Source organism: Eulemur rufifrons, chromosome 14, assembly GCF_041146395.1.
Source record: "Eulemur rufifrons isolate Redbay chromosome 14, OSU_ERuf_1, whole genome shotgun sequence".
Classification (NCBI taxonomy): Eukaryota; Metazoa; Chordata; class Mammalia; order Primates; family Lemuridae; genus Eulemur; species Eulemur rufifrons.
The window spans coordinates 22,033,679-22,046,030 of NC_090996.1; the positions used below are offsets into that span (position 1 = coordinate 22,033,679).

General features: G+C 48.9%; 1 protein-coding gene across 1 annotated transcript in view; it reads right to left on the bottom strand.

Annotated features, from left to right (window-relative positions):
- Window positions 1–12,352, bottom strand: part of VWA3A (von Willebrand factor A domain containing 3A) — a 53,361-nt gene that overhangs the window by 19,880 nt on the left and 21,129 nt on the right. Inside the window, exons 9-20 of the mRNA XM_069485686.1 lie at window positions 12,086–12,211; window positions 11,654–11,762; window positions 11,357–11,422; window positions 9,112–9,246; window positions 6,416–6,551; window positions 6,197–6,300; window positions 5,626–5,706; window positions 5,102–5,196; window positions 3,240–3,359; window positions 1,101–1,175; window positions 770–914; window positions 140–335 (exon numbers count right to left, since the gene is read on the bottom strand). Coding sequence (XP_069341787.1) covers window positions 140–335; window positions 770–914; window positions 1,101–1,175; window positions 3,240–3,359; window positions 5,102–5,196; window positions 5,626–5,706; window positions 6,197–6,300; window positions 6,416–6,551; window positions 9,112–9,246; window positions 11,357–11,422; window positions 11,654–11,762; window positions 12,086–12,211 — 1,388 coding nt within the window. The remainder of the gene's footprint in view (window positions 1–139; window positions 336–769; window positions 915–1,100; window positions 1,176–3,239; window positions 3,360–5,101; window positions 5,197–5,625; window positions 5,707–6,196; window positions 6,301–6,415; window positions 6,552–9,111; window positions 9,247–11,356; window positions 11,423–11,653; window positions 11,763–12,085; window positions 12,212–12,352) is intronic.

Here is a 12,352-nt window from a genome sequence, read left to right on the forward strand (position 1 = left end):
CTCTAGGATAGTAGTTTTACATTTTAAGATGTAATTTTCACGCAACGCTTTTCTGGATACGTCTATGGTGTAAGGGAGCTCTGTTGGCGCTGAGACAACTGTCTGGAAAGAGATGAAGGCACCAGACAACATCACATACCTGTTTCTCCAAACCAGTGGAACCGGCCACCAGCAGCCTGGGTGACCTCCCTGTAGGCAGTGGCCGTGTCATTGCGGCTGGCATAGCAGGCGGGGGGCGTGGTGTCCATCTGTGGCTCACCCACGTAGAAGAGACACACGTTCAGCTTAAGGTCGTAGCCCCCACAGGCCTCGGCCACGTAGGAGCTGAGCATGGGCTGTGAGGGCAGAGAAGGCAGAGGGGCCCGAGGCTGAGGGCCTTGAAGCTTCCAGGCTCTGGTCTGTCCAGCCCAGTAAACTTTCCTGAGGGCTTACTGTGTGCCTGGTCTAGTATTTGGCACTAAGGATAGAAACATCTTCATAGGGTGTGGCCGGGGAGCTGGACCAGAGAGCCCGGTTACACCAGGGGAGGTCTGCAGCCCAGCAGCATGGGCACCCCCGGGAGCCTGTTAGAAGTGCAGACTCCCAGGCCCCACCCAGACCTACTGCACCGGCCCTACAGTTTAGCAGCACCCCCGGGTGCTGGTCCGCACACTAAAGCTTGGGAAGCGCTGGTTTCCAAAATCAAGCTGGAGCAACTGCTGTGAGGTACCCAAGAGAGGATGGATGGGGTCGCAGAGGATGATGGACACCCAGGACGCAGCCTACCCACCATGTCCTGGTCGGGGATGCCCCCCGTGAAGAGGTAGATGCCCTGTAATTGGTGCTTGTCTTTGTCCTTGAAGTCCACTTCCACAGCCTTCCGCAGGGCACCGAGGACGTTCCTGCTGCCCTGACACTGCAGGTTCAGGGCCCACCTGGGGAGGCAGAGACAGCCGTGCTGCAGGAGGCCCCCCACGAGCCCCGAGCAGAAGGCCGTTGGTTTCTGATATCTGAGGACAGGGATGCTAGAGAGCTCTTTCCCGGTGGAGAGGGGAACAGAGAACACAACACCTGTCAGGCTGCCCCAGGACACAGCAGCACAGACTCCGCCCGACACCTACCGCCACGCGCTTTGTAAATTGTCGTGGCTCACGGGAACCATCTCCGGCCTCCAGCTTTCGATTGCGCTTCCAAACCTTTGAAGAAGCAAAGAGGGCTTGTTCTTAGGCAGGGACCATGTCTGCGCTGTGGCCCAGTGCTCTGGGCTCCACAGGCTTTTAAGGGGGCAAAGTTCTGATGACACTCCCAAAACGTCAGGATGTCACTGGCCTGGGCCAGCCACGAAACTTCCTTGCTGGTCACCGACACATTCCAGCACGAGACACAGCACGAGGACCGGCTGGGGTCGGCTTTGAGCTCCAGCCTGTGTCGCCCCTCCAACCCCCACCATCTCCCCTTCTCCTTTCATACTATAATTCCTTTTAAAAAAATATACATCATCTCATTTGCCCTGTAAGACAGAATTTAAGACCCTTGAGAAGAGGATTTATCCCCGTTTGTCAAGGAAAAGGTGTCATGTCTGTCGTTCAAGATCAATTCCTCCACCGGGGCTCCAGACCTCCCCGTTGCCAGTCTCTTCTGACACTGCCCCTCGGCTGCCCCTCACATGGACACATCCTTAACTGCCCTGAGCTCCCCTCTTCCCCCTGCCTCTCTGTATACATGTTTAAGCCTCTTCATACTTAAAAATAGCTCCCTCCTTCCACTGGGGAGCTATTCTTCCAGCAACTTCTCTCTCCTTCCTCTTTTCCCTTTATGACAAGCTCCCTGGAAAAACACTATGCGGCACTTCCTCACTTCCCTGGCCCTCTGCAGTCAAGCTGCAGCCTGGGGGGTGGGGGTGGGGGCTCGACCGGAACACCCTTCCTCCCCACTACCCCATCATTCCCATGTGCTGGGCAAACACCTACTCTCTGGCAAGACTCAGCTAAAGGAGCACGTCCTCCATGAGGATTTCCTGGCCCTACTCTGCCAAAGCCAAGCACGGTGGCTCATGCCTGTAATCCTTGCACTTTGGGAGGCCGAGGCAGCAGGATTGCTTGAGGCCAGGAGTTGGAGGTTGCAGCGAGCTATTACATGATTGCGCCACTGCACTCCAGCCTAGGCAACCCTGCCTCTGAAATAAATAAATGAATAAACAAACTCTGTTGATAGGATAGATAAGTGAATTGAAATACTCTCTAGATGTTTCTCTAACCATTTTTCTGTAGAATTTATTAGGGAAAGATTAGGCTCTGTTATAGAATAATATCTCAAATTAACTGCTGACATAATAGGTTTAGAATAAGCTCTATTTCGTGTAAAGTTGTGTAAAAATGTATACTTCAAGTGTCTTCCCTAATTAGTTAAAATGGTATACAATTCTAAAAACTATAGGCCAGGAGTGGTGGCTCACGCCTGTAATCCTAGTACTTTGGGAGGCTGAGGCAGGAGGATCACTTGAGGTCAGGAGTTTGAGACCAGTCTGAGCAAGAGTGAAACCCTGTCTCTACTAAAAATAGAAAAATCAGTCAAGCATGATGGTGCATGCCTGTAGTCCCAGCCACTTGGGCAGCTGAGGCAGGAGGATGGCTTGAGCCCAAGAGTTTGAGGTTGCAGTGAGCTGTGATCACGGCACCACACTCTAGCCTGGGCAACAGAGTGAGACCCTGTTTCAACACAGGAAGGAAAGGAAGACAGAAAAGAAAGAAAGAAGGAAGGAAGGAAAATATATATAATATATAATTTTAAAACTATAGTTTTAAAAAATTGCATACCATTTATAAATACATAAACTTAAACGTAATACATAAGATTTGTATTTAAACTTAGAATTAGAATCCTAAACGTTTGAAATGGCATGGCTTGCTAGAACCGGGCTGAGGACTAAGATGCAGGCACGGTTGGGGACCTGCCTTCTCTCTTGCATTCACCGGCTCCAAAGCCAAATGGGGCAATGAGTTACTTTATCCTGGCTGATCAAGCCTTGTTTTTTGGGGCCACTTATCACCTTTGGCCCAGTGGGACAGTCCTGCAACCATTTAATTATTCAGTGCCCCAAGCAAGATCACCCAAATCAGATAAACGGATGGCCATCCTAGGATGCCGGGTGCCTGTAACTTCAGTATCTATCATCCAGCTGTGTCCCGAAGCCGCAGCCCAGTGATGGCATCCAAACGCACAAGACCCACCCTCGCCGCCGCAGACCCTGAGAAACATACGCGACGAGGTTGAAGCAGTCCTTGTTGGACAACTGCTCCTCCAGCAGCAGTCGCAGGGAGTGCTGGATATGAATAATGTACATGGAATTGGTCACAGAGACATCGAGCAGTATAACCACCCTACAAGGAAACACAAGCTTTACGGGGAGAACCGAATCTCTCAGATAATGTTTATTTTGTTCCATTTTACTATTTAAAGTTTTTTCCAGGGGAATTTTGCATGCCAACGTCACAGCTGGCCAAAATCTTCTCTGTTGTTTGAGGGCAACAGAGGTGGGTTTATAACAGTAGACTAAGGGCGTTGTGGAACCTTCTCTCCCAGGAGGTTCTACAGTGGAATAAAGTCTCGTGGTGGAGATGATTTAAGGGGTAGTGGCTTCATATAGTGATTTCCATCAATTCTTTAAAGAACTAGCATTCAATATTTTTATAGGTTGGGATCTTTATAGGGAAAACAGAAACCAGGTGAGCAAGTAAGATAAGGAACTAAGTGTATGTGGGCCCCTTGGGAAATGTTTTTATCTTTTTGTTTGCTCTCTCTCTAAGATTCCCAGCCCCATTTGGTCTTTGTCTCCTTTTACTACTTTAAATCTTATATTCCCACCTCTTCCCCCCGATTCTCCTTTTGAGACAGCTCAGGATAACAAAAGAAAATCCACTGGATTTAGAATCAGAAGACCTTGGTTCAAATTCCACTTCCTACAGCTGTGTGGCCTTAGGCAAGTCACAAAACCTTTCTGATCTGTGATGTATTTAACTATAAACTATTTATACTAAGACTCCTCATAGGGTTGCCTTGAGAGTTTTTTTTTTTTTTTTTTTTGAGACAGAGTCTCACTCTGTTGCCCAGGCTAGAGTGAGTGCCGTGGCGTCAGCCTAGCTCACAGCAACCTCAAACTCCTGAGCTCAAGCGATCCTCCTGTCTCAGCCTCCCGAGTAGCTGGGACTACAGGCATGCGCCACCATGCCCGGCTAATTTTTTCTATATATATTTTTAGCTGTCCATATAATTTCTTTCTATTTTTAGTAGAGATGGGGTCTCGCTCTTGCTCGGGCTGGTCTCGAACTCCTGAGCTCAAACGATCCGCCCACCTCGGCCTCCCAGAGTGCTAGGATTACAGGCGTGAGCCACCGCGCCCGGCCGAGAGTTAAATTATATAATAGATGTATAATATTACAAAGCATAATATTTTATAAATGGTGATTCATGAAATGAGGTACAAAATGATAATAATGGCCTATTATTTCTCCCTATTCAGCGTCCCTTACCTCCTCTGGCAACCGTATCCTGATTTTCCTTTGGGAAACACTCTGCCCCCAACAGTGCCTTTGGGTTGGGTGAAGCTGACCCCACTCCGAGCTTCCAGGGTAGGTGCTTGACCCTGGACAATCAGAACATCTCATCACCCAGGCCAGAGTGAATGGCTCTCGGATGGGCTGGTGCCCGCAGCCCTGGGGTGCTAAGCTGGTAGAAGGTTAAGTTTGGGCGCTTCGGGTGGCCATCCTGCCCCTGATCTGAATAAACCTGTGAACCCAGCCATGCCTGAAGACAGAATCAAACCTATTCTAGCATTTTCAGTAACCTTAATCAGACTGGTCTTGTTTAAGCCAATTTGCATTTAGTTCCTGTTGCTCTTTAACTGCCAGAATCCTGAGTGATACAACGATCATGTTATCAATGTTCACGACGGTGGTGGTGACTTTTTCTTCCTCCGGGGGTTCCACTGAGAGATTTCAGATCCCTAATCTAAGTGATGGCTTCTGGTGCTACCAACAGGGAACTCAGGAGTTGGATAAATGCTGTGTCCCGCCCCCCGACACCAGACCCATGAGGGACAAGAGCACTGCCCGGGGAAAGGTACCTTTTTTCACAGACAGTGCCCCAGATTCTCCTGCTGGCCAGAGAGAGCCACTCAATCCGCCTCTCGAACGTCCGCATAGCTCTGCTGAGCTGTTTCTGCGAAAGCACGGGCCACAGTGAGGTTCGGCGGGTGGGCATGAAGGGCCTGGGGGAGGTGGGCACACGCCAGCCGGCTTCTGGGAGGGGAGTGCCAAGTCCCCCGGTGTCCAGGTAGTGTGACTGTGCTACTAAATCACGGACAAATCTGCCAAGACCAGGAAGGGGAGTCAAAGTATTTGACTGTGTCAAATGGAGAAGAGGTAGATCTTGCCCCAGAGGATTATGAAACTTTTGTCTGAGGCATCTGGGTCCCTGGCTGGGGAAGTGGGTGGAGAAAATTCCAGAGGCGCCTGTAGGTGGTGCATACAGTGTCTCCTTACAGCAGGGGGCTTGGTCAATGGCCTGGTGTCCCCACAGCCCACAGCACTTTCCTCCCGTTCCCCTTTCCTGCGTCCCATGTTCTGACGGATTGGACCCATCGCTGACCTGGTACTCATAGAGGAAGGGCAGGTCCACGTGAATATTCTTCACTGTCCCGTCGTGCCATTCGAATTGCACCATTGCCTTCTGCGCTCAGCAAGGGTGAACAGAAGCATGTGTGGGAAAGGATTTCCAGTTCAGTTTGGGCACTGAGTTCTCCAAATCAGATGCACGAGAGGAAAACGGGCTCTGAACGTAGATTCGGCAGATTCCTCACCCCCACTCCCCACCACACACACGACCACCACCACGCAGCCAGGTCATCGTCTTGTCTGGAGCTGGCAACAGAGGCCCTTCAGGAGAGTGGTCCCTGCATGAGCTGTGCCCGACAGCAAGCCAGCCTTGCTGGCTCTTCTGAATGTCACAGTCACTAAGATGTGCTCGCAGGGTGTTGGCAATAGAGAGCAGAGTCGGAGACCTCAGAACATACTGTTCTGGTTTCTTAGGTTTGGGAACCCAGATGGGCCTTCACGGACATTTGTGACTCTTGTTGCCAGAACATGTAGGAAAATGGGAAAAGCCACCAAGGAGCTCCCCTGCAGGGCACTGGCGAGAACGCTGAATGAATGCGAATTACCTCATGGATAGTGGATGACACGGTTTTCTGGAGAATAGGCACAAATTCCTCCACAGGAGAGAACGCATTGGGTGCCAGGACCTGATAAAGGCTTAATTTCTTGGCTGAAAAAATAAATAGTGGGGGTGGGGTTTGAGGCACTGCCCAGGGCGCCCCAGAGGGTTTAAGCCTTTTAGTTGGTCACCTGTGTCCCAGGTTCTGCCCGCTCTGGGGATTTACCTTTCAGACCATTGACCTTTAGCCATTCTGCTGAAGTCACGTCCAAGTTTGGGAACTCGATTGTGAGAGGAGCTTCATGCTTTGGGGGTTTAGGCAAGAGACCTGTGAGTGGCCCTTTTGCAGTCTCTGTAGAAATCTAAATGAAGTTAGAACAGCCTCGTCACATAATGGTATTTGGGAGCTGGGCAGTCTCTGCCACTGTCCAGCCTCCCCGAGTGGAGCGTCTCGAAACGTTACCTGGCAGGTTAAAGGCAGTTCTGCCTTTCTCTCCCCCTTTGTCCCTGTCCCCTTCCTTGGAGATTTCTGGTATATCCAGGGGCAAAGGGGGACATACCCTTGCAGCTTTCATTTTCCTATCCTCCTTGTCCCTTCCTTATCTGTTAAGACCAGCACCACAGACTCCAAGATGACAGGTCACCCCTCCGAGGGCTCAAAATACAGTTACTTTAGGGAACTGAAAAGTAACTCCTACACCGACTCATTGAGGGAGTCCTCATCCAGCCCAGGTGCCCCTTGCCCACATTTACAAAGTGAAAAACTACGATTCTGAGAGGTTAAATTACACAGCTAGCATAGAAGCAAAACGTAGAACAGCAACTCCCAAATTTCAGACATTTGAGCACCACCTTCATGAATTTTGCTGTATCTGAGTACCAATGTATTATTAATATTTTTAAAAAATTAAACATGTGGCCTGGCACAGTGGCTCATGCCTGTAATCCTAGCACTCTGGGAGGTCGAGGGGGGTGGATTGTTTGAGCTCAGGAGTTCGAGACCAGCCTGAGCAAGAGTGAGACCCCGTCTCTACTAAAAAAATAGAAAGAAATTATATTGACAACTAAAAATATATATAGAAAAAATTAGCTGGGCATGGTGGTGCATGCCTGTAGTCCCAGCTACTTGGGAGGCTGAGGCAGGAGGATCGCTTGAGCCCAGGAGTTTGAGGTTGCTGTGAGCTCGGTTGACGCCACCACACTCTAGCCGGGGCAAGAGAGTGAGACTCTGTCTCAAAAAAAAAAAAAAAAAAAAAAATTAAACATGCTAACATTAAAGATTTTTAATTATGAATTTAATGCTTTTCTTAGAGACTGGGTCTTGGCTCTGTTGCTGAGTCTGGAGTACAGTGGTGCAATCATAGCTCACTGTAACCCCTAACTTTTGGGCTCAAGTGATCCTTCCATTTCAGCCTCCCCAGTAGCTGGGACTACAGGTGTTTACCACCATGCTCAGCTATTTCTTCCTTTTTTTTTTTGGTAGAGATGGGGGTCTTGCTATGTTGCCCAGGCTGGTCTTGAACTTCTGGTCTCAAATAATCATCCCACCTCAGCTTCCCAAAGTGCTGGGATTACAGGCATGAGCAACCACGCCAGCCCGGTTGTATTTAATTTTTAGAATCCACTCTCTTTCACACTCAAATAATTTTAGAAAGCTCTATTACAACCATGATGAGCTAGTTTTAAATAGATAACATTAAAAAATATATTAATCTACGTCCCAGCTAAAGCCATCTGGCAAACCACGAGTAGTACAATCACTTCGTTTTGGGAAACTCCTGGCAAGATTTTGGCATCAGAGAGACCTGGGTTCAATCCAAATTCAATCTATTTCTATCTCTGTAATTTTGGGCAAGTTATATAACCACTTAACTTTAGTTTTCTAATTTGTAAAAAGTAATAGTAGACTTAGCTCAGACTGTTGTGAAGATAAAATAAAGGGATTTAAAGAATTAAACATTGTGCCTACCTTATAATGAACACTCGGTAAATGAGAACTATAATTATAATACTAATAGTTATTATGATTTATAGATAATCTATAGAATAGTTGGAATTAAAATTTAAGGTCCCAGACTCTCAGTGCTCTGTTTCTTTCACTACCGTTGGTCAAAATGCCTGGTACTTCAGATCCACACCTTCAATCAATGAAGCTATAAGTGCATGCTCACTTTTCACCTGTACACAGCAAAGTTTTCTGTGTAGTATACACAGCATTTAGCTTTTACAGCATGTGCATTCATGTGCTGGTTGAGTTATTCTGCTGATGTTAAATGAACCAAGTCGCCAGGTGCACTGGCTCACACCAATAATCCCAGCACTTTGGGAGGTTGAGGTGGGAGGATCACTTGAGCCCAGGAGTTTGAGACCAGCCTGGGCAACACAGCGAGACCGTGTCTCTATAAAAGATTTAAAAATTAGCTGGGCATGGTGGCATGTGCTTATAGTTCCAGCTACTCAGGAAGCTGAGGCAGGAGGATGCCTGAAGCCAAGAGTTGGAGATCGCAGTGAGCTATGATCATGCCACTGCACTCCAGCCTGGGTGACAGTGTGAGACCCGATCTCGAAAAAATAAAAAATAAATAGGAATGCTTGACCTACATGAGGTGCTTGGAGTGGGAATGATTCTCTTCAAGACAGTCTGTTCTATGTGGTTGAGGTTTTCGTCATTCTGCAAGGTGTGGGGAAGAGAAGGGACAGTGACAGGATGGAGGGTGTGGCAGGAGCCGGTGGGTCTTTCTCTGAAATAAATTTTTCAGTTGGAAAATCCACCAGGATCTTTGTGGCCTTGCCTTGTTTTACTTTCAGGAAGTGAGGGCATTGGTAGCTGTGCCTTGGAAAGACAGGTGAGAGGGCAGGATGGAGGGAGGCGGCCAAGTGCCTCTGGGGGAAGGTTCCAGAATCCATGCCCGCACTACCTACCTCCCTCATCATGCAGGTGAGCTCCTCACAGGGGTTGCTGGAGCTGCTGCGATGCAGGGCTTGCACGTGGCTGAGGACGCTCTGGGCCTTCTGGGTTTCTGCCAGGAGCTCATCCACGTCCCGGCTGGCGTAGAGCTGAGGGCGGGGGGAGCAATCAGCCGTCCAGAACTCACCTGGCTGCCAGCAGCCTCCAAGGCAGGAAAGGGCAGGCAGCCAGGTGAATGCCTGAAGTTAAGTGGCAGCCTGTTTAAGCCAGATGTTAACACCTGGGCCCCGTGTGCCAGGTGGAGCCTGCAAACGCATTTTGTTCCTTTGCATGGTATCAGCCTGCAGCGCTTTTGAACAATTGAAGGGTTTTCTAACTTTACAAATGCAAAGAAATTCTTTACATCCACTAGGATGGCTATGCTAACAATGATAATTTTATGATCATGGTATCTCCCCTGCCAGGTAAGTATAATGATAATTTTAAAAAATGAAAAATAACAAGCGTCGGTGAGGATGTGGGAATTGGAAGCCCTGTACATGCTGCTGGTGGGGATGTAAAGTGGTGTAGCTGCTGCGGAAACAGTTTGGAGTTTCCTCAAAACGTGAAACATAGAATTATCATCTGATCCAGCCATTCCACTTTAGTTATATGCCCAAAGTAACTGAAAATGGGGACTTAGACACTTCCACACTCATGCTCCTAGCAGTGCTATTCACAATAGCCAAAGGTGGAAACGACCCCAATGTCCATCAATAGCTGAATAAACAAACAAGATATGGTATATCCAGACAATAGAATATTATTCCACCATAAAAAGGAATGAAGTTCCAATACGTGCTACAACGTGGATGAACTTTGCAAACATCGCGCTAACTGAAAGGCAGACACACAAGGTGTATGATTCCATTTATGTGAAATGTCCGGAATAGTTAAATCCACAGAAACAGAAAGCAGATTGGTGATTACCAGGGGCTGGGGGAGGGGAAATGGGGAGTGACTAGCTTAATGGGTACAGGGCTTGCTTTTGCGGTGACAGAAATGTTTTGGAACTAGATAGAGGCAGCGGTTGTACAATCCTGTGAGCGTACTAAAATGCCACCCCATTGTTCACTTCAAAGAGGCTAATTTTATGTTCTGTGAATTTCTTTAATGTAAATACATCACACCCACAAATCATCCAGATATCTGGCTCTTCCTGAAACGTCAGAAGACCTGCATACTGAAGCCACATTCCCACAGAGCAACCACGGGCTGGGGCTGAAGAGGCCGCCTCTTTAGACCGGTGTATGTGATCTAGTTTGTCACCGTCCCTGTCGCCACTCTCTGTTGCTCCCCGTCAGAAAATCAGTTGTAATGTTTGTCATCCTTGCACTGCTTGTTTTGCTCATATTAAAGAAGAGCGTCTCTCCACCCAGAGCAGGAAAACAATAGGTAAGCCAAGAGGGCCACAGGTTTGAAGATAAAATATTTCTCAGACCAGCCAGTTTCATTCATTTACCTTCTTAGCCTCTGGGGTCTGTGGCACCTACAAACAGAGTCTGGGCAATGACAGGTGTCAAGATGGGGTGTTGCCTGACCTTGGGTCAGTGGGATGAAATGCTAGACTTTGTGATGCTTGAACACACTTGCGGGATGCAAACACTCACATACTCGTGGTTATCAATGGTAGCCAAGGCACAGCCTGTTAGCTGAGCAGACGGTCGGATTCTCCATCTGCCAAATGGGTCTGCATCCATGTTTGCTCATGGCTACCTCCATTGTGTACATGGGATGTAGTTATTAACTGGGACAAGGACACTAATGATTGGATTGGTACAAGATCGACTGCTCATTCTGCCCTACTATGGGTCCCTTGCAGCAGGAGGGGTCTAACTAGGAGAAAGATTGAGGCAATTGTTTTAGACTCAGGGCTTTGGTGGGGGCACAGGCAGGGTGAGACCTGTATTAATGGCAATAGGACAGTGATTGAGGATTCTGCCAGCCAAGCTTTCAAAGGCCTCTAGGCTCCCAGGCATGCAATCAACTCAACGTACACACTGACCAAAGGATCTCTTGTGACTTCAGGTTGTCCCTGCTCCTCCCATATATTCATTTTAACCTGATTTACCTGCATAAACCCATTGAATATGGGTCGGGTGGGGCGCAGAGGGAAGAGGGAAACAAGCACACAGTAAGGCCGTGGCCCAGACGCCCCGGCGCAGCCCGGAGACAGGCAGGGAGAGAAAGGAGGAGGGGCAGTGCTGGCAGGGGGCTTACCTCCGTCCCTGGGCCGTAGCAGTGGTAGTAGCCCCCAACAGCTTCTGCAAGGTTCTTTAGGACAGCCTGTGGGCATGGTGACAGGGTCAGCCCTCCCAGGGCAACGGCAACACTCTAACAAGCTTTTTCCTTGACTGAACCTCCCAACTCCCGTTTTACCAAAGGAAGAACCAGGCCCCAGGGGAGGTGTGTTCTGGTCCACAGCCTGGGGGCCTGTCCAGGCAGGGAGCCTCACAGGCCGGCCCAGCTCACCGCTGCCAAATCCAAGGGAAATCTTGGAGAATCTCAGGTACGTACAGGGGGCACCTGATCACCACATTTGTAGGTGATGACGTGGGTGATGAGGTCCCTTCCCATGCTGGACTGCTGGATGTAGTCAGATAGGATTTCACAAGGCTGGTCTGGGCTGCGGAGGAGACAGGAGAAGAGAAGTGGGCACCCCACGTCACATCACTTTGAGAACATTCCAGAGCAAAACGGTAGCTCCCAGAAAACATCTACCCATTCTTCACTGACCGTCTGTGACCCCGGTCACCTGTGTGGGATGTAGGGTTGGGGGGACACAGGCCCTGGCTGCCCCACCCCACCTATGGGGGGGGTGGCCTGTGAACGACATCCTTCTCTCAAGCATGTGTGAAGAGTCAGGCTCCACGATCTTTTCTCAAACAGCAGTTGGGTTCTTCAACCTCCTGCATGTAGTCTGTTACCCACTTAGGAAAGTAGACCTACCAGCGTCCCATTATGGCCACCAGGGAATTCAGCCCCTTTAGGGTGAAGATTTTCTTCAGGGCTTGCAGCAAATTGCTGCCTCCGTCAGGTTGCAGTGTCTTTACCCAGAACTTGAGTTCCTGGAGGCTGGGGGGAGACAACAACAGTGACCTAATTATATACTCTTATTAGGGGTCAGGCCCAGGACAAATACTAGCTCATTTAAGCCTAACAATAACTCATTGAAGTGGTTGGTCTCTTTATTCCCATTTTGTAGATAAGGAAACT